At 39.7% G+C, this 26,799-nt stretch overlaps 2 protein-coding genes across 3 annotated transcripts in view; one reads left to right on the forward strand and one right to left on the reverse strand.

Moving 5' to 3' along the window:
* Positions 1-26,799, reverse strand: part of LOC134220860 (ribonuclease P protein subunit p21) — a 37,032-nt gene that overhangs the window by 1,433 nt on the left and 8,800 nt on the right. Inside the window, exons 1-2 of one of the 2 annotated variants that reach the window (XM_062700020.1) lie at positions 14,424-14,466; positions 8,426-8,723 (exon numbers count right to left, since the gene is read on the reverse strand). In XM_062700020.1, the coding sequence (XP_062556004.1) occupies positions 8,426-8,723; positions 14,424-14,454 (329 nt within the window). In that variant the 5' untranslated portion in view covers positions 14,455-14,466. Of the gene's footprint in view, positions 1-8,425; positions 8,724-14,423; positions 14,467-26,799 lie in introns of those variants that run through there. The other variant, XM_062700021.1, reaches the window with a different exon arrangement.
* LOC134220855 (WD repeat-containing and planar cell polarity effector protein fritz) lies at positions 9,034-14,413 on the forward strand. Its single transcript, XM_062700011.1, has 7 exons — positions 9,034-9,342; positions 9,625-10,360; positions 10,561-10,767; positions 11,604-12,408; positions 12,471-13,663; positions 13,836-13,983; positions 14,049-14,413. The coding sequence occupies exons 1-7, from the start codon at positions 9,260-9,262 to the stop codon at positions 14,162-14,164; spliced, it is 3,288 nt and encodes a 1,095-aa protein (XP_062555995.1). The 5' UTR covers positions 9,034-9,259; the 3' UTR covers positions 14,165-14,413.

Genomic DNA, 26,799 nt, shown 5'->3' on the forward strand with positions numbered 1-26,799 from the left:
AGTACCCAGCTCATTTTTTATAGCTGTAAAACTGGGCTCAATGAGATATTGGAAGTAAATATCATTTAAAAATCAAGTTACAAGACTTGGAAATATAACCATAATTTTAAGCGTTTTGCTAAGCGGATGCAAATTTTGGCTGGTCGGCTCATACATTTTCACATTTATTTTTTAGCGCCTAATTTACGTCACAAATACCCACAATAATAATTTGCTAACATTTTCTGATATATATTTGTGTATTTCCCCAAAGAATGTGATGTGTATGACAGACAGTACCTCTATATTCATCAATTTGGATAGAATCCACGGTATTAGGCAATGCGCGGAATTAGGGCAGGTCACGGTACGGAAATTGGAAATAGGTCACAGTGGTTTCAGCATAGCATTGCATAGTTACGGTGTACTTCGTCGATTGGATGTTTTTCTTTTGAAATACTTATTCAGATTGCTATCAGTAATCCAGGTGGGAATGGTCCTTGATTTCAATCTAGGATAAAAAACACTAAAGCATGCGGATTATCACTCCTGGCGACGCCCATCTTCGTCGTAACTTGGGAGGAGAAGGAAGTAGTACTGATGTAGTACTTACTTAGTGGAGGCCTCCGACCCAGCGACACCCTCATAAGTACCACGGAGTTGAATATTGGGGAAGGTATTCGTTGGGTCAGGACAGTCCTGAAGAGTATCATGGTAAAACGGGCGGCAATGTACGTTCGTGCCATTCGTGGCCTCGTGGGTAGTCAATCCTAAGGCAACTTTGCACACGGCAAGTTCCGTGGCCGAACTGTTTGTATCTGAAACATTGAACAGCGTCCGTGGTCTTCTCAATTATACCGCTGTATAGAGTGTAGAACTGAATGTTGGCGTTTTGTTTTCGTTTCTACCACCAGTAAGAACGTGTTCCTTGTTAACTATTTGCATCCTAATGGTACCATCATTTATCCACAATTTGTATTCTGAGCAGTCGATATTAAATAACACCTTAGTATTTTTGATATCCGAAACACTCGTTCCATACGCTATGGTTCGTGGACAACGTATTTTCTTCCTCTGGGGGAGTTGAATATTTGCAGCATTTGATAGAATCAGCAGCAGCAGCGGTACTTTGCGTATTCTGATTCATGAAGAGTAGACCACGGTGTTGCCATCATTTATTGATTGCTACGTCTAAAACTCGATTTTTGCAATTGCACAACATGTAAAAGATTTAGTTCGAAAAATGTATTGGAGGGTAAATACTTCCTTCGGTGGGGTTTGATCCCACGAAACCAGTACGCTAGGCGGTTGTAGGTCAATGCCCAGAATACCAATCCCCAGAATCAGTTCCCCAGAATGGTATTTCCCTGAATTCCATTTCCCAGAACGACCAATTCTCTAGAATGATATTCCCTAGAATGTACTATTTCCCCGAAAAGAAATCCCTAGAATGACCCATTCCCCAGAAACAAAAAACCCAGAATGACCCGTTCCCACTATGTCTTCCGCTGTCATTTCTATAAATTAGAAATACCAGATACTATATTTCTATCCAAAAATACTTATATTGAAGCACGCATTTGCCCGGAATAAGGCAAAACGACATAAGCTGCCTTCTTTTGAAGCACGCATTTGCCCGAAATGGAGCCCATTTGATTTGTTTGTTAAGGCTCACATATAATACGAAGGAGCATATATTTCATTATGTTCATTGTTCATATTGGAGGAAGACCATATGGCATAATGCCGTTTGGTATAATGCCATTTGGCATAACGACTTAAATGTCTAAAGGGCGTTTGGCATAATTTGTTGGGTACCTCGAGGCCATTTGGCATATTCGTTGAAAAAAGTATCAAATGCAATGGGTCGTAAGAATATATGATTTCCATTCTTAGGGTCTGTCTCAATTGGATAATTAAACTGAAATCAAACTTAAAAGTGACATTTCAATAATCATCAAACAGCCCTGCTCGCAGAGCAAGATTACTTTTGACAGATATCGAATCATTTTCCATCGATGTCCTATTGGAATTGCTGGGTAGCACCAGCCATTCTTATAACGGGGTGATTTTTTAATTCTCGAACTGTCACTTTGAAGTTTAATTCTCCAAATGAGACAGACCCTTAGAAGTAGATGACTCCTTCTTTAAAAGTATGCGTTTGCCCAGAAAAAGTCAAACGAGTAACTACTTCTTCAAAGGTATGCATTTGCCCGGAAAAGTTAAAAAAATAAATTCCTAATTTTTTAAAGTATGCATTTGCCCGAGATAATGCCAAAGAGTAGATGACTCCTTCTTTAAAAGTATGCGTTTGCCCGAAAAAGGCAAACGAGTAGATAATTACTTCTTCAAAAGTATGCATTTTCCGGAAAAAGGCAAAAGACTAAATGACTCATTTTTTAAGTACGCATTTGCCCGGGATAATGCAAAAGAGTAGATAACCCTTCTTTAAAAGTATGCATTTGCCCTAAAAAGGCAAAAGAGTAGATGACTTCTTTAAAAGCATGCATTTGCCCTGAAAAGGGTAAAAGAGTAAATGACCGCTTAAAAGTACGCCTTCTTCCGAAAGAAGGCAGAAGACTAGAAGATCGCAAAAGTCAAAATGTATATGATTTCTTTTCTACGCGTAAAGAACCGAATAAGATAAATGACCTGATGATTCCATCTTTTAAAGCTCACGATTTCTCCTTATAACGAGAAAGCATGCACGCATTTGGTTGGAAGAAATCTGATGAGTAGATCATTCTTCCATTCAAAGTACGCATTTGGACAGTTTTTTTTTTTTCTAAAATCACAATTTTTCTGGAATAAGGCAAATTAGCAAATCATTTCTTCATTTAAAAAATTTAAATTTAAATAAGGCAAATTAGCAAATCATTTCTTCATTTAAAAAAATGAAATTTAAATTTACCCAGTATTAGCTTTTGCCTAGACTGCCGTTATACGCATAACTGTCCCATGTATATAGGGAATCCCGGCAAACATGGGACAAATATGCGTATAAAGGCAGTAGAGTTTTTATGAATTTTTCAATTTGTATGCCAAATTGTCATTATACCAAATGGTCGTTATGCTAAATGTCTCTAAAATCATTATGACTATTTTTCTTGTCAAACGGTCGTTATGTCAAATGGTTTTTATGCCCAATGGCATAATTCCAAACGCACTTATACCAAATGGACTTATGCCAAACGAGTAGCCCCGTTCATATTTAGTATTAATACGAAGTTTTTTGTGGTATTTAGTTAAATCTAGGAAATGGTGCATTCTGGGGTATGGTATGCTGGGAATGTCTTTCGGGGATGGGGCATTCTGGGGAATGTCTTTCTGGGGATTGTGGTATTCTGGGGAATGGTTTTCTAGGGAATAGTGCATTCAGGGGAATTAATTTCTGGGGAATCACTTTCTGGGCAATGGGTTTCTGGGGTATGACATACAATCCGCTAGGCATGTACTTTCCTTACTAAGCTATGAAGGACCTCCATCGTCCTCCGTAGCTCAGAAGGCTACTGATGAGATTAAATTTCCAATACCAGGCACATAGCCGAACTCTCGCAAACTATTTTTAAAACCAACTCTTTCACACATATTGTTTTGTGCAATGCCAACCGAGTAGGATGAGTAGTTATGTCCTTCATCCACACACAACTTCATCACAATTGCGCTCAAAGAAGTAGGGCTGTATGATCGTACCAGTTTGGTCGTCACATCCCATCTCGACCACACAAGCGAGGAAGGAGGAGATCGCCACTCGAGTTCAGTACTATCGTAGTTAATTGCCTATATTTTGGGTATAAGCCACCTGGAGTGCAAATTAATTACTGTGGTCTGAAACTCTATGAAATTGCACAACATGTGAAAGATTTAGCTCGAAAAATGTATTGGAGGGTAACCATGTTTGTAACCAGGGTTTGATCCCACGAAACCAGTACGCTAGACAGGTTGTTTCTCTACTAAACTACGAAGGACCTTCATCGTCCTCCGCAGCTCTGAAGTCTACTGATTAGTTAAAATTTCCAATAGCACGCCATGGCTGAACTCTGGCGATCTATTTTCAAAACCAACTCTTTCACACGTAATGTTTTGTTCAATGCCAACCGAGTAGGATAATTTATTGCCATCTCGATGATTGATTTTTCGCACTGCGATGAATGCACGCCGCGATTCGTTCTTTGTTGGATGACATTTTTTTGCACATATCATATGGTGTCAACAAGCTGTTGCTAATCAATTAGAATAGATACTAAGAAGACCAATATACAAGTGATTTGGGGCCGTACACTAATTACGTACGCAAATTTTCTGGGTTTTCAACCCCCCATGTAATATTTTTCCCATACAAATCCTTTTTTATTTATATGGAGCGTAAGAAAATGGCAGATCCCCCCTCCCCCCATAAGTGCTTACGTAATTAGTATACGACTCCTTAGAGGATGATGAAAAATGTAAACAAAGAATGGTGACTTACATATTTGCACGGATTCTTATGGAAGCTCATTCAAATGTAGTAGTGAATGCAGGTCTGGTAGCGATGAATGCCGTTCAAAATAGTGACTTTTGTATAAAATTTTGAACCGGGTATAGAGTTATGTACGCATCCTTACAGCCTCTATCGCGTACGCAGGGCTGGTAGCGATGAATGCCGTTCAAAATAGTGACTTTAGTGACCAGTGATGACGAAAAAGTGACCAAATAGTGACTTTCAATTCCAGAAAAAGTGACCAAATAGTGACTTTCAATTCCAGAAAAAGTGACCAAATAGTAACTTTTATATGAAGTTTTGAACCGGGTATAGAGCTACAAGTTTCATTAGCATTGTTTCGGTTTAATTCGTAGATTACAAACTGGTGTTTTATTCTTGAAATCCTTATCTAGAATGCTGTCAGAAATCACGATAAGGTAAAAACAACAAGAGCATAAGGATTATTGCAACTAGCGGCCACGCTACTTCATCAAAAGGAGGGAGAGGATGGAAGCAAGGGGCCAGTTACTGCGACATTCTCATAAATACCACGGAGTTGGATATTAATGATGATATTCGTTGGATCAGTCAGAAGCAAACATATTAGGTAATAAACCCGGCGTCATGGGAACGGGTAGTTAGTTACATGTTGTGTAAAATGATCTAATTGATTCCTAGACGGTGAACTATTTGGACTCACAAAGCTTACAAATCTTTGGTAAGACAATTTGTTTGAAAAATATAAAGTAATTAAAATAGTTAAGACATTTTTAAAATACGATTTTACCTGTTATTAAAGTATGGATTAATAACAAATTGAAATGAAGTTTCTGAGATTTTGAGCTAGACGTGACATTTTTGATATTGAAAATTCAATAAAAACATGTTTTCTTATTAGACATCCAGAATTTCTAATAAACTTTAATTTCTAAATGGCAGACTTTAGTATTAAAGTTGATTAAAAATGGGTGGTCAAACAATCTTGAGTTAAAAAAATCTTTTAAATCTAATTATAGTTTCATGTTTTATTTTAGATTTCAAAAATTCGACCAATTCATTCACCTTCACACTAGTTTTTGGGTATCTATTCTTAATTGTTAATATACAGAAACTTTTTTTTATAAAAATGTGATATTTCTAAAATAATTTCAATGAAAAAGTTTTGAATTTAGTGGCTTGTGCCAGAATTACTTCTGGCATAACTTGCAGAACATTTTTTTTCGAGACTTGTCTCGAATGGTCGCAAGGCGGATTTAACAATCATGTTATTACGGAAAAAAAGAAAAATTTGGATGGCTCCGCGGAAATAACGCGCAATGAGTAATCCCTGCAAGGAAGAAGTGTAACAAAGAATGCGTTGAATTCAATTCTTGTTTTCAAAATTCGTGTTTGACAAGTTGATTGATCTGCAGTTCAACAGATTATTGTTCCTAGGAGGTTTGGCTTGAAGTTCGGAAAGTTTTGCGTTTACTCAGTCCGACTAAGCGAACAATGGGCTTAAAAACCGCGCAGTTAGTAACTGTGGAAGAGCTTAGTGAACACTAAGCTGCAAGGCGGCAATGTTCTAGTGGGACGGAGGATTTGAACTATTCTCGATAGTAGAAGCGATTACGTTTATGTTTAGCATTTTCTAAATTATTCACTTTCGGTCAACTTTGTGCAGTTATTTCACTGAATGACACATTGAAAGTAAACAATGTTACTATAGTTAGGCATAGCTGTCTATGATCATTTACTACGGAAATATCCACTCAATGCGGTTTGGATTTTCCACTAATCCAACTTTTTCTTGCAACGCGTAATAGTAGTATAGTTTATATGTTCTTAGTAATTATTATGTGAATTGTAAATGAACTATTGTACTTCCTTAAAAAAGAATATTTCTCACTGGAAGTACACCAAAATCCACTCCCAGGGGCTTTTCCCTGCTCCAAAATAAAATAAAAATAAAATAAATGGATTCAACAACAATTTAACAATCATAATATACTTTCTGTCATCGACGCCCTTATCGTTCATTACTCCCCCTGACGTTGAGAAACATCAAACATCATTATCATGTGATGAAACTGTGGTAGGTTTAACATTCACCAACAGACGTGGTTCTGGTTCCAATACTCCTCAATTCTGTATGTACTCTTTATTTGAGGTTAGCCTTTGGCATTTAACAAATTCCATTCGTGAAGAAAAAGATCATAGTTGACATGAATCGGAAATAACCTCACGATTTTCACAACACACTTGGAACTTCTTTAGTGCATATTTATCAAATTTAATATATAGTTATCAGATTCACATTCGATTGGTTGAGGTACAAATGATTTCTATTTTGAACTTTTTCACAACAGCCAATGCAAAAACAGTGACTTTAGTGTCCATTTTCCGAAAAATAGTGACTTTAGTGTCCATTTTCCGAAAAATAGTGACTTTAGTGACTTTTGGATGGAAATAGTAACTTTTTAGTGACTAGACTAAAAATAGTGACCAAGTCACTAAAAAGTGACTCACTACCAGGCCTGCGTACGTCGCACAGACGTCAGCAAAGTACGCGCTAGCAGAAAGCTAGTCAGCTATTTGGTTACCAGCCAAAGGTTAGCCACTGGTACCCAATTGACGAACCAGGAATTCCGCTGAAGCAGCAATTTCCAGTTAGGTGGCCATAGCCAGGTAACTAGGAAGCTCCAGTCAGGGCAATCAGTTCAGTGCGGCATTCGATAGGGACAACACGTCCAAGCGCAGATAATAAAAATTTGTAAAACATCAAGTGTATAACGAATACGAATAAATAGTGAATGTGAATCGAACTTAGAGTTATTTTTTGAAAACTTTATCACGTTCATGACAACGTAACTATAACTGTATAATTCGTAGATAGCAAACTAGTGTTATATTTTCAAAATTCTTTTATAGAATGCTATCAGAAATCAAGAAAAGGCAAAAACAACAAAAGCATGAGGATTACTGCTATTGGCCACGCTTCATCGTAAAGAGGGAGAGGATGGAAGCAAGAGGTCAGGGACTGCGACACTCTCATAAGTACCACGAAGTTGAATATTAAAGATGATATTCGTTGGATCAGCCAGAAACTAGCAATGTGACCATGGTGATACCTCATATTAAACACACCACGAAAAAGTATCTACCGGGCGTCACGGGAGCGGGTAGTGAATTAAAATTTTGTAGTGATTCAAATTTTGACTTTTTCGCTCCTCAATGCTTAAACTATGACATTTATTGTTTTATTAATCCTCCTAAATTTTTAGCTGATTTGAATGAAACTACACTGAGCACACGCAGTTTTAAGTTTGTATGAAAATTAGGGGTAATGACGGCTTTGGCAGGTTTTGTTCTATTATTGTCAGGGGGTTTTTTATGACTGATGATTATGCTCAAATTTGGCCCAAACATTCTTTGCATATCAAAGAATATTATGGCCAAATTTTATAAAATTCTGTCGACAAAAACTCCCCTGCCAATAATAGAACAAAACCTGCCAAAGCCGTCTGTTCCCCTAGGGGCCATCCACAAAGTACGTCACGCTCCTAGGGAGGAGGGGGGTTCCGAACAGCGTGACGACTCATACAAACATTTTAGAGGTTTAATACAAAAAGTGTGACGAAGGGGGGAGGGGGGTTGAAAATAGCCAAATTTTGCGTGACGTACTTTATGGATCTTCCCCTACTATGAAAACAGTCACATTTGTGGAAAACTGTTTTGCAACGTTGCTCATTAAGCTCTTAAAATATATGACTACGTTGGCAACATAGAAAATTTAGCAATGAAACTGATCGGATTTTCAAATGTCTAGAGCACAGTCTGTTTTTTATAAACTGAAGGCAATATGTGTTCCCAAAAAATATACAATACAAATTTTCCAAGCTTCTGAGAGAAGTTTTCTAAGCTGCCATGCCTCTGACGAGTGAATTCACAAAACAACCTGTTAAATATCCCACACAGTTACAAACACACTTGAACTATACTCACATCCTCAATGTCGCCTTCTTCCCGATAGATTTCATCAGCTTCCCGTAATTGCCGGATAGAGCTGGTGCGGTGTCAGCCATCAGCATCGATGCCTGATACAGGAAATTCATTCGCTCGTAGATGTCTCGTCCGGGACACAGTTTCATATGTTTTTTGCCATTGCTGTTGTTGGTTTGATTTCCAGCTCGTCGCGGGGCATTCGGAGTTTTACTATTTTTGTATTGCTTTTCTTTGGCGTTCTTCTGTTTGTGGTTGTTTTCTTCGACAGACATGTTTAGTCCTATATTACGTGAATTTCCTAATAATCATAGGAACATAATTGTAAAATATTTAATGATTATAATTGAATCTATCCATATTTTATTGATTTTCTTGTTTTGATCTGAGATGTTTTGATTAATTTCGATCCGACAGCCAACAGATTGAAATATACACGCTTAAAAATGAAAACAACATGAGATGTAAAATATAACACAAGCAAAGCGTTTCAGAACGTTTCACTGCAGGTATTTGTCTCCCCTTTCTCTCATTCATTTATTATTTTCGCTCTGTCTTCCTTTCGCTTTAGCAATCATTGACAAGGTAGACAACGTAAATGAAGCAAAGATGGCCCCTTGATTCAACAGGTAGCTGGTCCACCCGTGTTGTTGATTTGTATTCTTCGTCGAAGAAAATGTAGGTTCGTGGCTGTTTTCGGTTGGTTTTCGGTTCCCGCGATCAGTTCCGTAAGTGGTCACACGAACGTGTCCAGTAATCCTGAATCTGGCGTAGGAAATCTATGAATCAGTGCTTCGATGTTGCCACAAGTGTTTTACGCTGTTTACGCCTCGGAAAATGTTAACATTGCTGAGCGAGCTGCGCTTCTGGTCTACCAAGGAGGATATCCTCATCAAGGACACCGATCTGGGAGCGGTTAAGTGAGTTGCATTTGGGACAAAAGAGGCGGGGCTTGCTATCAAGATGATTACATATAGTGCATCAGAACATAGAATAGACAACAGAAGTGATCGAGATTTCTTAATCGATTACACGAAATCTTTCCCATCAGCAGTGGCTCTCACCTATTGTCTTATTTGCCTTCTCTTCGTGATGGTCGCTCATCATTTCTCACAGATCCCCATAAAGCAAATAATAGCGATAAACACCGTATTAACGATATTCATTATGTCACTTTTCTGATGCTTTTGCATTCATTTTAGGTATTTTGAGAAGAAGTCGGAAAATGCGAAAACGATATATTCGGACGGCAAGAGGCAGTACTTTGAATCGCGAGGCTGCAAATGGAACGTGGACAATAAAAAGCCCAACCGGTTGCGGAATGCGCTAAAACTGCTGGAGGAGGAATTGAAGCAGCGGCGCATCGTCTTCTGCAAGTGGAAGAACAATGTCATCTTGCAGATTATGCTCTCGAATGGGCTGCTTATTCACATCTTTGTCAATCCGTTTAATGGGGACATCAATCGCATCTACTTTGATAAATACTTCATTGGCAAATTAATATCCGAGCAAATCACTGACGTGATAATAACCCAGTCGCACGTTCTAATATCGTACAATGAGAACCAGATCACTTTCGTGCACCTTCAGAAACCGACCGCCAGGAGGAACAACCTTGAGAAGGTCGGCCTCATGGATCCCAAGATCTATAATGTGATAATAGGAGGGCCCACAGCGCGGAAAATTCCAAAACACATGGTGTGTAGCAGTTCACAGGAAATGATAGTTGTGTGGACAAAGTCCTCCAAAAACGAGGTCTATCCTTGGCGGCCAACGGTGAAAGACCAGGACCGGGCCAATCTGCATGTGTACAAACTGAACGGAGCCAAAATGGAGCTATTATGCTATTACTGGACGGAGTACGATCCAATTTCGGTAGATTTTTCGCTCATGAATGGCTTTCAGGTTCATTCAGTGGAGCAAAAAATATCCAAAAAGGTAAATATGCAGTTCCCACGCTCAGTACAGCACAATGATGTGGGGCTGTAAGGTTCAATTTTCTCGGAGATTTTTACAAGGACGTTTTTATTGGGTGCAAATTAAAAAACCTATTACCATAATCTTGGAATCATAATTAATGATAGTGGGGCACCCTTATGAACACTATTAACTAACAAACCTGTGATGTTTGCTTCTAGGGAGATGTGACCATTGATAGCTGTATATATCAGATTCATAAAACGAAGATGCGGCGTGTAGCGGTCACTTCGATTCCTCTGCAGACACAGGTTTGCTGCAATGCATTCAGTCCGGACCATGAGAAGCTGATGCTTGGATGCATCGATGGATCCGTCGTGCTGTTCGACGAAGGCCGAGGAATAACTCATCTCGTGAAAGCAGCGTTTGTAAGTACAACCAAGCCAAAATATTACGCCTTTGGATGGCGGGTATTGTTTTATAGGAATGTGGAACTTTGAAAGTTTGTGCTTTCCGAAAAACCGGGAACCGACGTGTGATGTATATTTTTCTCAGAGGATACGGGTGAATCAATCGAGAAAGCTCGTTTATGTACCGAATATAACTCTTTCCTATTACAAGTGGCAACCTGTTAACCAAGACGAACCTCTGCTATAAAACCTATCCCTTGATGTACAATACGCATCAACTAGTTGCAAGACGTGTTCTTGCCTTGCAGTGGGCTAGTAACTGCAACATCATTTCCTTCCCATCCCCGACAGACAGTAAGGACGTGACCAGCGATGTTATTGACCATTTAAAAAATCGTTAGCTCTCGGGGTGTAATGCTTGAGGATGGAATGCAAATCTCATATCCATCGATTGTTTCCACATGATTATACAGGTCACTCACGGAGTATTTAGTAACTACGAAAAGTATAAAGAATGTGTATAGCTACCAGACATTCTAAATACTCATATGCTCACTCTAATGTGAATGTGTTCTACACACTGTGGAAGCCTTGGTTTGGGAAGTGGATTGTGAATGCTTCAACTATCCGTCCGATTTGGGAATTTCGGACTCATTCTTCCACATAATGTACATATTCACATTTGAGTTACAAAGCATTGTAACTTAATGTCCAATAACGGAAAAAATAGGCAACTAACTTTAAAACATTGATAACCCAGGCTCTCTCCATTTAAGCTCTTCTTTTTAGTTTGCTGGGCTCTGACCTAGAAGTTGATGCATTTACTAAAAGTAGATAACATTCCTTTCTTTCAGATCCCCACTTTCGTTACGTGGCACAGTGACTCATCAATCGTGATGATCGCCAACGATAAGGGTCAGCTGCAGTGCTTCGATATTGCTCTGTCCTGCGTACGTGCCCAGTTGATGAGCGAAGATGTGGTCCCATCCAGCATTCTAGACCTGTCCAACTACTTCTCGCATCCCTTAAATCTCGCTAAGATGTGCTGGAGTAGAAAGCCCGAAATAACGGAACATTTTGAGAAGAACGCCATCACCGATTGTTTCCTGCTTCTGGCTTTCGAAAACGGGCCGCTAGGATGCGTTCGGTTTGTTGGTGGAACCGGCTTGAAGGGCGACATCCACACCTCCGGACTAACAGCTGACGTGCTGATTCACAAATACATCTCGCTAAATCAAGTGGAGAAAGCAATTAACATACTGCTTAGTCTGAATTGGGATACGTACGGCGCCATGTGCCTGCTGTCGCTGCATCGAATAGCAAATTACATTTTCAAGCAGCCATTGGGTACAGAGAGGGAACTGCAACTACAGAAAGCCTTGGGAAGCTTTTTGGTACCTGTGAAACCACTGTGCTATGAGACTGAAGTGGAGTTTGGCGACCAAGTCAACGACATAACGTTGCGGTTCTTCCACTATCTGTTGCGAAACAAGTCCTACAACAAAGCGTTCAGCTTGGCCATTGACATAAATGATGCGGACTTGTTTCTCAAGTTGCACGACAAGGCGAAAACCGACGGTGATATGGAGCTTGCTAAAGAGGCACTCAAGAAGGTAGATGTCATCAATCGGATATGCACGGACAGGAGCGATAGCGAGCGTAAGTATTTCAACATTGATTAGTGCTAATACAAACAATTGCTATAAATGGTAATATTCCAGATTCTTTGTGCTCCAATTCTTCGTGTTCTCTGTGTGCAGAAAGTTTTGATGAAGATGATGACGAGGATGAAGGATCAGAACAAGAAACATCTGTACAGATGTCACGTGCAGCTAAAATTACCAGCACCGATGCCGTCAGTTTCAAATCGTATTCTACCTCGTCGAGTTCGTCCAAATCGTCACAAATACGTAACGGAGCTTTAAAGCACCCTCCGTTGCCCAAAACATCGGAAGGTAGTAACATCAGTAGCAGCTTAGCTACACGAATGTCAACATCCAACATTCGCCCAAAGCAAGAATTCAATAACGATCGTCCTCCATTGCCGTACGTTCCGAAAAAAGCACCAACCACCATCATGCAAAGGAGTCAAACGGCTATGGCGTTGAAGTTAAGTAAACAGCAACAATCCAGAATAGCACAAACCAGATTGAAAGGAAAGTCGTTAAGTTCAAGTAATTTGCTCTCTATGTCGGAAACCACGTCTCCTTACTTTGGATCATCCATACAAAGAGGCAATGTCCGAGCACGGTTGAATCCTCGAGAAAAGGCTGCCAAACTGTATGCTTCCCCTGCTAGCAGTCTGTCGATGGAACAATTAGACATATCAAATCGAAGTACGCGACAACCTTTCTACGTAGATTTTGTGGACAACCCTGCTGCGTCTCGACCTCCTCCTAATGGCCAACATGTCGTCATTGACGTAGTACCAAAACCGATTGGCTCTCCAAACGCACTGAAATATCCGCCAACCAATATACTCGATCAAACGATCGGTATCCCTCTAGTACAAGACGAGCCGGATTTCGCCCGACGATCTCGGAAACCTTGGTTCACCTCGCAAGCCACACAGCCCCAGTTCCGTAGCATTCCGAACCCCTCCAACGTGAACAATGCTCCACGGACGGTAATTCATCAATATCCGCTCATCTCGGGCAACATTCCATCCAAATTTCAATCGAAGTTCAACCAACAACCTCCGGAAGTCATCGACCGGTTACGATTGCCCCGCCGAAAGGAACCTGCGGCATCCATTCTGTCCAACAGTACAAACTCCTCGCTGGCGATTGCTGGATCTTCGTCGTCCGGATTTCCGCAACCGGGCAGCTCCACGTCGTCGTCCTCCACCAAGAAGGAAAGCGGCGAGAAAAATAAGGTTAAGTTCTCCGACACCGTTACGGTTGCCGTCGTACCGGTAAGTTGAGATGTTTGTAGTAATTGTATCAGCCCAATAAGTTTTACAGGAAAACCATACGTACATTTAAAACAACGACTGTACTTTCTTCATACAACAACTTATTCAGACTTTCCCCTATTATGATTAACTTTCCATTGGTAGTTGACAGTTTTTGTTTTCTATATATCAGGAAATTCCTCGCAAGGATAAATTGGTCGAGAAAGTCCGCAAACCCCCTTACAGTTCAATGATTGCCGATCCTAAGCGAGAATTGGCCGAAAGTTTACCCCTGTGCCATCCGAATGATGACTATCTGAAAGATTTTACCCCCATGCAAGGTTCGTATTTTAGAAAAACAATAATCATGTATACTATTTAATTTTTAAACAATTTGCCACTGCAGATATAATCAGTAATAGCAATGACCAGCAACAACCGCAACACCCGCAGCAGGAAAATGTCGACAATGACAACAGAAAAATGCCCAACATAAAGGTGGTGCATTTTGGTGTAGTGTAGCGTAAAAAACGGTCAAATGGCAAAACGAATCAAATGATCATCCAATTCCGTCCAGTGAAGCAGAATCAGTATTTTAATATATTTAACAGAGACTAATGTTTTCTTGTTATGGAAATGATTATATTTTGTAAATATTTGAACCGTACTTAGGTCTCTGCTTATTGTATATTTTCAGTACAGGTTATTACAGGCAATACTATACACTTTTTATAGAATTATAATTGGAATAATTACTTTACATCATACAAATATTGATTACCTTGTTTACTTATTGAGAACACCGACATCATAAGCAAATCAAACATGATTTAACTGTAGAAGATGAATTTATACATTCTTAACAAAAGTTCAAATTTTACATTAAAACACTTATTTTAGGTGAGTATCACAAGATGGAGTCTGTTCGGATGTTCTACTGCGACCTGTTATTAGATCTATTGTACTATTACCGTGCCCTTAGTGTATAAGTGCATGTCTAATTTCTCCATTACTATTGAGAAGCAATACAGTATCGGTTTCGATACAGTTCTTGTTTTGTTTTTTTTCAAGAGCATAATGACAAGCCCAACTAACATTTAATGTCAATGTAAATGTTATTTCAACTCGTCTATACGGCTTCAAGCTGAATATGTGTGCTATACATATGATCAAGAACTTCTATTCAATGATTTTACCAGCAAATCTGTCGAATCTATTCAGCTGTTTTTGACGTGCCTGCACCACAACTACTTTACAGCATGTTACACAATTTTTTCCCAATCTTTACTAAACCATTTATTGTGCATTTAGACCAAAATTGGTAGTATGCCGCTGATAAACTGGCAGCAAGGCTCACTTCCGACGAGATTCACACAGTAAAATAAAATAAATATGCAGCACTGCACGGAATTATCTGTCACAAAATCGAGCTTGTTTTGTCGCTGACAATGTCGCTGGCACCAAATTGAAGTTCGGAAGTCGATTTCCACACTTCCGAACGCTCTTCCGACGATGTGTTGGTAACAAACTCAAATTTTGTTCTGACGTTCATGATGTCGGAAGTAAGTTCGGAAGTAAAACGTCGGAAGTCGGAATACAATTTAGTGCTGGCGACACAATAGTAATATAATTTGCTTCAATGGCGCTTATTCAGATTTCTTGAATCTGTTAAATAAGTTTTATACAGCCACTGAATTCAATTTGATTAAATATTATTTGAGAGGAGAGTAAATTTCGGAGTTTATTTAATGTTTTTTTTTTATGAAAACTCAAATATCAATTTTGTTGCTACCTAGATTCGAACTCCTGATCTCCTGATTCAATGGCCGCTGCTCTGTCATCACCGTCACTTTGACATATGTAAATAACAAAGAAAATTATGGATGTGCTTCTTCGAATACCCCATAGGTTGTTTTACTAACGCTATTTTCAGATTCATGCTGTATAAACGTTAGAAAGAGGCCTACATGCTGCTTTCAGCACATAAGCTTAAAAATTATGCTTTCAGCATTATTTCAACCATTATTCAAACATCTATCAGCATGCTCTGTTGGCTAACTTTTATGCATCATCAATCGCTGAAATTGTTTTTAGGCAACATTTTCTCGATCTGTATAGATGCTACTCTGCTGCTAATCGTTTAACAGTAGCCGTCAACAGAAATATCGCTTCTAAATGGCTTGTTTTCTTACACTAACTGCTAGCATTAATGACAGCGCTTTGTCAGTTGCTATAAGAGCAGGTGAATACCTTTGTAGCTGAATTACAGAAATCAATAAGCTCATACACAGCTCCGGCAACAAAAATCAAATGTAAACATTGCGGTTTTGACGTTCCATACTGATAAGCTATTAAAAGAAGCCGTATAAGGTTTACTTAAACGTTGTGTAATCTTCAAAGATGCAGAAGTTGCCTAATAGCTTCGTTGGTTCATTTATATCGCCATTACGCTATATTGTTAGTGCAATAACAACAGCGAAAACGTTTTCATTGTGAATGCATCTCACCGTAATATGGGAAGTTGCTAACAAGCAACACAATTGGATACATGAGCTCTTAGCCGATAAGCTGGATTGCTAATTCAGACAGAGCTGTTTTATGACTATATAAAAGCTGCATAAACGATAAGAGATTAAATATATTCGACACAAACTGACTAGCTGATAGATATTTGGGTAATAGTTGAGTTGAAGTTCAAGGGATTATTTGCGGAGGCTTTTCTTTTATTCAGCATTGGCTGCTTTTATTAAAATATTATACAGCCAAAGGCTAGAAGTTGAAGCTTTTAGCACCAAAATTGTTAGTTGGGAGGTCCCGCTATTTAGCCCCTTCACAGAGAGCAATCCCATTGAAGGCGCACCTCTTGTCAATAGGAAATCAATCCTTTCGTGAGAAAAACAGAACAGTAATACTGTTATTTCGCCATGCATCGGAGTCCTAGCCACATCTTTTTCTTGCTTCTAGAATATCACTTGTAAAGCTACAAACCCGGGATTTAGTTCTATCTACAAAACTATTTCTAGCTAAAAAATGTGTACGGTAATAAGAAAGAACAGTTCACGAAGAGTCAGTACGTATTTGAACCCCTAATTTGTTAAAAAAAAAAATATTTTGAGCTTTTTAGTGGAAATGAGAGACTCTCTTTTATTACGCTCTCTTTTGCTATTATCTAGGCTAGTTTAAAATTTGTTGCAATATTTTCACCTCAGCACACTAGACAAAGCTATTTTCTTCAAATCGGTGCTGGAAAATCCAATGTAAATGTTAGTATGGCTTTGTAATAATCGAAAGAGAAAGTAAACAAAGAGAGCCTCTCTTTTGGACTTACGATGTTTTCAAAAATCACGCGAGACTTGATTGTACTTTGACAGATACGTATTTCGACCTCAACAGTGAGGTCGTCTTCAGTGTCTCGTACTTGACTCGAAGTACTTCTCGTACTTCGAAGTCACGACTCGAGTTGGAAGTTGATCCCACGACCCCAGTACTGTAGACAGGGATCAAAGCCCACCAAAGGGGCGGTCACCCTCCAATACCTTTTCCGAACTAAATCTATTACATTGTTCCGCTGAAAACATTGTTCCAATTTCTTGTGATGATTTTTATAAATTAAGTATAAATGTTCATTCATATCGTCCATATGTAGATTTATCTTTATTTGAAGAACTGAAGTATATTCCTAATCATCTTTATTCAAAATTTGCTAATTCATTATTCGAACGGAGATTCATTGGGGTCAATTCTGACCAATTTTATTTTACAGATGGTTCTTTAATTAGAAATACTGCTGGATTTGGTGTATATAATAATCATTTAGCTCATTTTTATAAGTTAAAATCATGATAGCTTAAGTAGCTTACATGCTTTAGATTCAATGAATTTCAGCTTCAAAATTAATCGTACTATTTTGAAGCTCAAAGAATTACTATTCAATTTATATTCCAAAGGTTTTGTTATTAAATTTGTGTGGATTCCTGCTCATTGCAATATTTATGGCAACGAACAAGCTGATGCGTTGGCAAATTTAGGCGTTTTTCGTGGAATTATTCGGGATATATTTCCGGATGAATATTTTTCCAAATTAAAGAAAAAATCGATAAATAACTGGCAAATTTCATGGAATTGTAGTGATAAAGGACGTTATTGCTGTGTGGGGCGAGACAGCCCTGTTGTATACCACTCTATATTATATGCTGTTTATGCCGTCTTGGTGTTTGTGACAAGCAAGCAGCCAATCATCGTTCTCCCTCAGTCAGAGTCCAACAGTGATCCGAGTAAGGCGATACCTTCGCCGAGTGCAATAATGCGCAATGGGTGATTTCCTGGCGCAGCAGCAAGCTACATTTGGCGACAGTGGCAGGTTTTACTGCTCATTTTTTGTTAGTATCAAGTGGAGTAATGTTAATACTAATGTGCCTGATAAAAATACTGCGTCATGGAAATCACCCACTGCGAAATCTCAGACGAAAAGGTAAATTCCTCAACCAAGAAGGATGTTTGCTTTTTGCAGTGTTTACGTGGGGACCGGTGCTCCAAATTGGGAGAGACGCGGTTGCGTAAGTAAGTTAAACGGAGAAGAATCGAAATTGTTTGCGTGTCTTGAGTACCGCAATGGGCAATGGCGTGTTTGGAGGACCGCCAAGAAAAGATGAATTGTTTTGCGAGTTTTGAGGACCGCAATGGCGTGTTTGGAGGACCGCCAAGAAAAGATGAAATGATAGGCGAGTTTTGAGGACCGCAATGGCGAGTTTAGAGGACCGCCAAGAAAAAGATGAATTGTTTTGCGAGTTTTGAGGACCGCCAAGAAAAGATGAAATGATTGGCGAGCTTTGAGGACCGCAATGGCGAGTTTGGAGGACCGCCAAGAAAAGATGAATTGTTTTGCGAGTTTTGAGGACCGCAATGGCGTGTTTGGAGGACCGCCAAGAAAAGATGAAATGATTGGCGAGTTTTGAGGACCGCAATGGCGAGTTTGGAGGACCGCCAAGGAAAAGATGAATTGTTTTGCGAGTTTTGAGGACCGCGATGGCGTGTTTGGAGGACCGCCAAGAAAAGATGAAATGATTGGCGAGTTTTGAGGACCGCAATGGCGAGTTTGGAGGACCGCCAAGAAAAGAATAATTGTTTTGCGAGTTTTGGAGACCGCAATGGCATGTTTGGAGGACCGCCAAGAAAAGTTTAAATGACTGGCGAGTTTTGAGGACCACAATAACGTGTTTAGAGGACCGCCAAATAAAGATGGAATGATTTGCGAGTTTTGAGGTCCGCAATGGCGTGTTTGGAGCACCGCCTAGTAAAGATGATTTTTTTTGAGGGCCGCTATGACGTGTTGGGAAGACCACCAAGTAGAGATGAAATAATTTGCGTGTGTTAAGAACTGCTGTGGCATGTTTGAAGAACCGCCAAGTAAAGATGAAAGAATTTGCGTGTTTTAGTACCGCAATGGCGTGTTTAGTGAATAGCCAAGTAAAGATGAAATGACTTGCGTGTTTTGAAGACCGCCAAGCAAAGTAAAAATGATTAGCGTCGTCGAGTGAAGTACGAGACACTGAAGACGACCACACAGTTGTGGTCGAAATACGTATCTGCAAAGATATCGAAATAATTGGTGGAATTACATGGAGTTACTTAACTCATCTTAGACGGTTGATGATAAGCGTGTTTTAAGGACCATAATGGCGTATTGGTAAGCTCGCCAAGTGAAGCTTGAGTGATTTGCGTGTGAAAGAACTGAAATGTCGTGTTAGGTAGACCGCCAAGAAAAGTTGAGATTTTTTACGTGTTTTGAGAGCCGTAATGGCGTGTTGGGAAGACCGCCAAGTAAAGTTGGAATGATATGCGAGTTATGATGACAGCCAGATAAATTGAATAGCTGAAGGTTTGCGAGTGAGAACACAGTTCAAAACATGTCGTGGGCGATTTGAAAGGTCCGTTCATAGTTGAAATGGTTTGATGACGAAAAACTCAATGGTGTGTTAAAAGGACTAAAAAACACAAAGCAAGTTTCTGAGGAAACAATGGGGCGTTGATCCTAAAGTATCATGCTATGTTTTAACCGAGGTTTTGACAAGGCAAGTATTTTGATCATTTCAGTAAAATTCATTTGACTTGCCAAAGGTTGAACATGTTCAACTTTCTTTTCGTGCAAGTGAGTTGAACGGAGGAGTTTAGACGTTCAAGTCAAGCGACTTGCTCAATTCACTTGCGTAATCTAAGTTCAAGATTACCAATGACTCACCTGGTCACGTATCAAATATCTAGTTAACCTCAGCCTAGCAGCCAAAGTACCGGTACCATAAGTGCCAAATCGATGTTGGTGATAAAACAAAACACACACTACAACATAATGCATAATAATCGGCCAAATTCAGTTTATTGTAGCATGGTTTGATAAAACTGATGAATACGGTGCTAGCGTTCTAATGTCCACGATTCTGCTGAACCACCGGATAAAAAAAATGCGAATTAAAAAAACTGCAAAGGCACGTTGTAAGAAAGTAATATTGAAGTTGTGGATGCCGCAATGACGCTTTTGAAGAGCCTTGATTTCAAATTGGCAAATAAAGTCATGTTTAGCAATTGTGATATCCCATCTATGGCTCTGCATTTCAGCTTCGTATTCTATAAGCATTTCCTCAGTTATTAATTAGAAGTTTTCTATGCTCGCCATTACATGAGTATGTATCTTGTGTGGCAAGTGCAATGGATACACTATGTCCAGGTAATCGGGAATGTTTCCCACCCGAAAACATCCTAGACTGGGACTGAGAATCGAACTCGCCATCTCCGGAGTGGCAATCCTACGTTTTTGCTCGCAAGGCTAACTGGAGACCCCAACTTGGTGCAGCTAATATCGAATATCAGGAATAATATTGAATGTATCTCCAACCATGGTGGTTAAATAATACCCAGATCCCTGCCCAGATCTTAATATTGGAGTCCAAATGTTTTGGATAACTTGCTCGCAAATTTGAGGAAATGGATTATGCTTGAGTTTTAATTTATGCGAAATCACGATGTTTCGCTTCAAAAGCGAATAGAATTAGTCGAGGTTCTTGTCTTATGAGAAGAAAACTGCATTAACAAAGTAGAGCATGAGCATGATAACCTTACATGTCATAGTTGCTACTCAGTGTTTTACCAGCACAATCGTAATTGCATAGAGAGCCAGTGGCTAGGACATGGGATTTGCGCTGAGCACCTCAATGTGCTCAGTTCAAAAGCTCTAGGAGGGTTAACAAACGGCGCTGGCCACGTCCTTTCGAGCTACCGTAGATGTAAAAGATGCAGTCACTCGCCACATTGTAAATCAAGAACACTTCTGCACTCGCCACGAGAATATTATTGGAATCTAGGGGGTAGGTTCTATGGAAGAGGCTCATCTTGATTAACAGGTTGCAATGGATGCCAAAACGAGCTTTCTTTCGCTCTTTTCGATTTCTAACAGTTACGGCTAGAATTAGTCAAGTTGTAGATAAAGAATAGAAGATGGGCCCGGTATTCAGTCTATTTCTAATCTTAGCGATTGCTAAAACATGAGAAATATATGGAGAGAAAAAAAGGAGCATTGAACTTGGGATTGATCCTACGATCAGCTGCGTATGAGGCAGAAGTAATTATCATATGATTACCTTCCCTTACATGTTATGAGCACACTACAGAATAGAATACTAAAAATAAATCTGTATTGTTTTGTTATGTTCGTTTGCTATGGCATTTAATGCACGAATGTGAACTTTCGGATAAACTAACAAGATTAGTCAAAGCGACGTTGGAAAGGGGAAAAACGAGTATTTCAAATTACATGAACGCTTTCGATCCTTTCGGGAACATTCAGAGAGTTACGCTTTGGTATGGAATAACTCTATTAGTATGATTTGTATAAGGACCGTTTAGCAATGTCGGAATTGGTACTTTGACACGGAACGACAAGATAGAGGAAACCTGCTACAGTCATGACCACCTGGAAAACGATGTACATAACAGGAAGAGACATAAAAGAAGACAATGTAGCTGCACCATGAGTTTGCATCGATGGTGATGCCAGTCTTGTCTTTTGATGTATTTATCATTCAGATACAGTTTCATATAAAAAAGAATTTGATATTTCGCTAGCTCTGATGCTCCCTAAAATATCGTGTCAAATTTGATCAGTACTCGGAATATGGCACAAATAGTGATGTCGATCACTATTTTTAGAGAATGTCTATATGTGGCCGATAATTTTGCTTGTGTAAGGAATGAAGGCTTTTGAACGAATGCGAAGATGCACAAGATAGTGGTGCACTGCTAGCGTGTTTTGTCGATGCGAGATAGCTGGTATTTATGCCATCATAGCATGCAAGATATAGGCTAGAAACCCAACTTCGGACAAAGTTTGTTAGATTCTCATAAAAATGCACTAAAAAACGCATCATTTAGTTTGAAGGTCAAACTCCGAGAGAAAGTTCGTTTCAGAAGAAGTTCGGAGCTGAAACTAGGGCGGTTATTGTGTTCGCGTACTTTGTTTGACTGCAGATCTACGGAATCAATACCAGCGACGACAGATCCAGTCAATTTATTTGTTTCGCGGGTGACATGGACATTGTCGGCCGAACATTTGCAATGGTAGTAGAACTGTACACCTACCTGAAACGTGAAGCAACAAAAGTTGGACTGGTGGTGAATGCATCGTAGACAAAGCACATGCTTGTGGGCGAAACCGAGTCCGACAGGGCCCGCCTGGGAAGCAGTGTTACGATAGACGGGGATACCTTCGAGGTGGTCTAGGTATTCGTCTACCTTGGATCCTTGCTAACGGCTGATAACAATGTTAGTCGTGAAATACGAAGACGCATTTGTAGCGATTGAGACGGGCATGGTAAATGACATAAACCGAATAAAGGGCATATATATAAGCCATTAGCATTAGCCCTAGGTGGGAAAGTGACAGATAAGAGAGTGGAATATTTGGTACGAGGTCGTGGTGTTGAGTTGATCTGCTTCGCTCAGCAGCTGGAGATTGACGTGCCAAAATTGTAGTAGAAAATCGTACTTACAACCACCTATAAAGTGCGATGGCCCTCTATGGGTTGAAGACCAGGAAGACCAACGTACAAATTGAATCTTGGAGCATATGAATGAGGTGAATGAACAACCGTTGGAGGAAACTTCATCTATTCAAACCGGAAATATCTGTTCGTTGCCTGAATATAAGACAATATTCCGTAGAAAATGGTTTTCGATTTCCTTGGCCTTTGAATGGTGCCTTCGGCGAATAAATCTTTGTAGTGGTATTTTCATCGAGTGTTTAATTAAATATAAGCTCAATAATACATTTACAATAAAAGAGAAAATCAAGGACAAGTTATAATTGCAAGAGACTAATAAAAAAGCCGGAGAGAAAGGGGGATGTGTGGGGCGAGACAGCCCTGTTGTATACCACTCTATATTATATGCTGTTTATGCCGTCTTGGTGTTTGTGACAAGCAAGCAGCCAAGCATCGTTCTCCCTCAGTCAGAGTCCAACAGTGATCCGAGTAAGGCGATACCTTCGCCGAGTGCAATAATGCGCAATGGGTGATTTCCTGGCGCAGCAGCAAGCTACACAATTGCCATTCCATTTGTCTGAAGGTATATCATTTTCCTTGGTTTAAAAATTTGCCTGTTGGACGAAATTTCATTTGCATATTTTCACGACTTATGTCTAACCATTATATATGCAATAGTCATTTATATCGTATCAATATGAATGACACTAATCTTTGTGATTGTGGAATAGCATATGAAGACATTGATCACATAGTTCTTGTTTGTTCCCGATATGTTTTACCTAGGAAAAAATTCATTGATAACATTACTAACTTAGGCTATTCTGTTCCAACTTCCATTCGCGACGTCCTTGCTCATAGAAATATAATGATAATGAAACATATATTAGTCTTTTTCAGTGATATTTTTTATAATATTTGATACTCTTTTGTTTCCCTTGTTCTTATTTTATTTCAGATTTTTGATCTAAAGGAACCCCCTTCGTATCTCGTCCTGGTGTGATTTGGCTCCGATATGGATTTCTTCCGGATGAGCCGTTCATTATATATATATATATATATATATATATATATATATATATATATATATATATATATATATATATATATATATATATATTTTATTTATTGTAATGATTATTATAACGTTTTTTTGAAAAGATGAAGAGGTTTTGTGCCTTTTTGAGAAAGAATTCGAAAGGAATTAACTCAAAGAACATGATCTCTGACATTTCCCTCTTCCTAAATTTTTGTTAAAATAAATAATAAATAAATAAATAAATCTATTACATGTTGTGCATATGCATAATCGAGTTTCAGACATAGTAATTTCCACTCCGGGTGGCTTAATAACCGGCATATAGGAAATTAACTTTGAATGTACTGATACATAGGGTAGAATACGGCATCGGCAGGATGTGACAGTTGTTGGCACCCTCAATAATAATTGTGTTTTCCAGCAAACATACACTACTTTATGAACATAATTTTGATCTAATCACACAATTTCATTTGAATAAGTTGTTTGTGTAAAAGTAGAAATATTTGAGGAATTAATCACCGAAGCAAATGTGCACCTGCGAAATCCTTGCCATTATTGCATCACCCAAGAAAGCAACACACGAATAGCAAACTTTTACATACTTTTTTGCATCGTCTGTTTCTCCTCTTTATTGTGTATGACACGACAAATTAAGTATGTAAACTACTTTTCATACTTTATCACCATAAAGAGCAAATTTGTGCAATATTTGCTCTACATCAGCGGTTCTCAACCTGGGGTGCATGTACACCGGGGTACCTTCGCTGACCCCAGGGGGTACCTCGGACGAAAATGCGTAATGGCGTAATGACGTATTACAATTCCAATAAAAAGTTATTGGTAAAGTCTTAATAAATGTATAAATTTATATTGCAAGACTTTGTATTGTACATAATATGCATAGCAATCAGTAAATCTAAACATATCGAATCATGTCCACCACAGCCAACACAGTGTATGAAGGGCTGTGGGACAAAAGATCAAACACATCTTCAAAAGCAATCTACGGAATTCTTTTAAGAAGTTTGGAAGGCTACTTTAGAACGGCTCAGCAACGTCATTTCTAGATGATCAATGCCTTCCTCAAAATACCTCTTTCATGCTCGGAAGCACCCTTTCAAGAGGTTCGGAAACTTCCTTTCTAGGGGCTCGGAATTCTTCTTTCAGCCAGATCCCTTTGAAGTGGTTCGGAAGCCTCTTTTCAAAAGAGTCAGAAGCACCCTTTCAGGAGATTCAGAAGCCCCTTTCAAAAATATAGGAAGCTCTCATTCAAGAGGCTCAGATGCCCCCTTTCTTAAGAGGGCCACAGGCCCCCTTTTCAAGAGGGTTGGATGCTCTTTTTCAAAAGACCCAGGAGCCCTCTTTCATTAGAGGGGCTCAGAATTCTTCTTTTAAGAACTTTGGAAGTCTACTTTCAAAAGGCTCAGCAACGTCATTTTAGGATTGTCAAAGCCTCTTTTCAAGAGACTTGAAAGACCCCTTTCATTAGGCTCGGAAACCTACTTTCGAGGGTCTCGGAATTATTTTTTCAGCCAGCCCCCTTTCAAGTGGCTTGGAAGTCTCTTTTCAAAAGGGTCGACAGCCCCATTCCAAGAGACTCGGAAACATCCTTTGGAGGGGCTCGGAATTCTTCCTTCGAGAAGCTTAGAAGCCAACTTTCAAATGGCTCAGACACGTCATTTCAAGATGCCCAAAGCCTCATTTGAAGAGGCTCGAAAGACCTCTTTCATGAGTCTCGGAAGCCCCCTTTTAAGAGGCTCAGAAACCTCCATTCGAGGAGCTCAGAATAATGTTAGCCAACCTCCACGAGTAGCTCGGAAGCCTCTTTTCAAAAGGGTCGGAAACCCAGTTTCAAGAGGCTTGGGAACTTTCTTCGAGTGGCTCGGAAGAAGCTCAAGAAGCTTGGAAGCCTAATTTCAAAATGTTCAGAAACGCCATTTCAAGATGCTCAAAAGTCTCTTTTCAATAGGTACGAAAGCACACTTTCAAGAAAATCTTATGAAATGCGCTTATTAAAATAGGGGGTACCTTAATTAATACAAAAACACGAAGAGATACCTCTCAAGAAAAAGGTTGAGAGCCGCTGCTCTACATCTCTACATGGTTAGGAAAAGATACCTAATATTAGGTACTTTTCACTCAAATCTAAGATAAAGTGTGGGAACCCAAAATTAAGTAGTTTTTTCTTGAAATTAAGTAAAATTCACTTAATATGTATTAAGTAAAATCAATGTGCAAGGACATAAACGGGAACCTTCTTACGAACGAGCGTGAGGTGATCCAAAGGTGGCAGCAGCACTACGAAGAGCACCTGAATGGCGATGTGGCAGACGAAGATGGCGGTATGGTGATGGACCTAGGGGAACGCGCGCAGGACATAATTCTACCGGCCCCGGATCTCCAGGAAATCCAGGAGGAGATTGGCCGGCTGAAGAACAACAAAGCCCCTGGGGTTGACCAACTACCAGGAGAGCTATTTAAACACGGTGGTGAGGCACTGGCTAGAGCGCTGCACTGGGTCATTACCAAGATTTGGGAGGAGGAAGTTTTGCCGCAGGAGTGGATGGAAGGTGTCGTGTGTCCCATCTACAAAAAGGGCGATAAGCTGGATTGTAGAAACTACCGCGCAATCACATTGCTGAACGCCGCCTACAAGGTACTCTCCCAAATTTTATGCCGTCGACTAGCACCAATTGCAAGGGAGTTCGTGGGGCAGTACCAGGCGGGTTTATGGGCGAACGCTCCACCACGGACCAGGTGTTCGCCATTCGCCAAGTACTGCAGAAGTGCCGCGAATACAACGTGCCCACACATCATCTATTCATCGACTTCAAAGCCGCATATGATACAATCGATCGGGACCAGCTATGGCAGCTAATGCACGAAAACGGATTTCCGGATAAACTGACACGGTTGATCAAAGCGACGATGGATCGGGTGATGTGCGTAGTTCGAGTTTCAGGGGCATTCTCGAGACCCTTCGAAACCCGCAGAGGGTTACGGCAAGGTGATGGTCTTTCGTGTCTGCTATTCAACAACGCTTTGGAAGGGGTAATACGAAGAGCAGGGATTAACACGAGTGGTAC

Source organism: Armigeres subalbatus, chromosome 3, assembly GCF_024139115.2.
Source record: "Armigeres subalbatus isolate Guangzhou_Male chromosome 3, GZ_Asu_2, whole genome shotgun sequence".
Lineage (NCBI taxonomy): Eukaryota > Metazoa > Arthropoda > Insecta > Diptera > Culicidae > Armigeres > Armigeres subalbatus.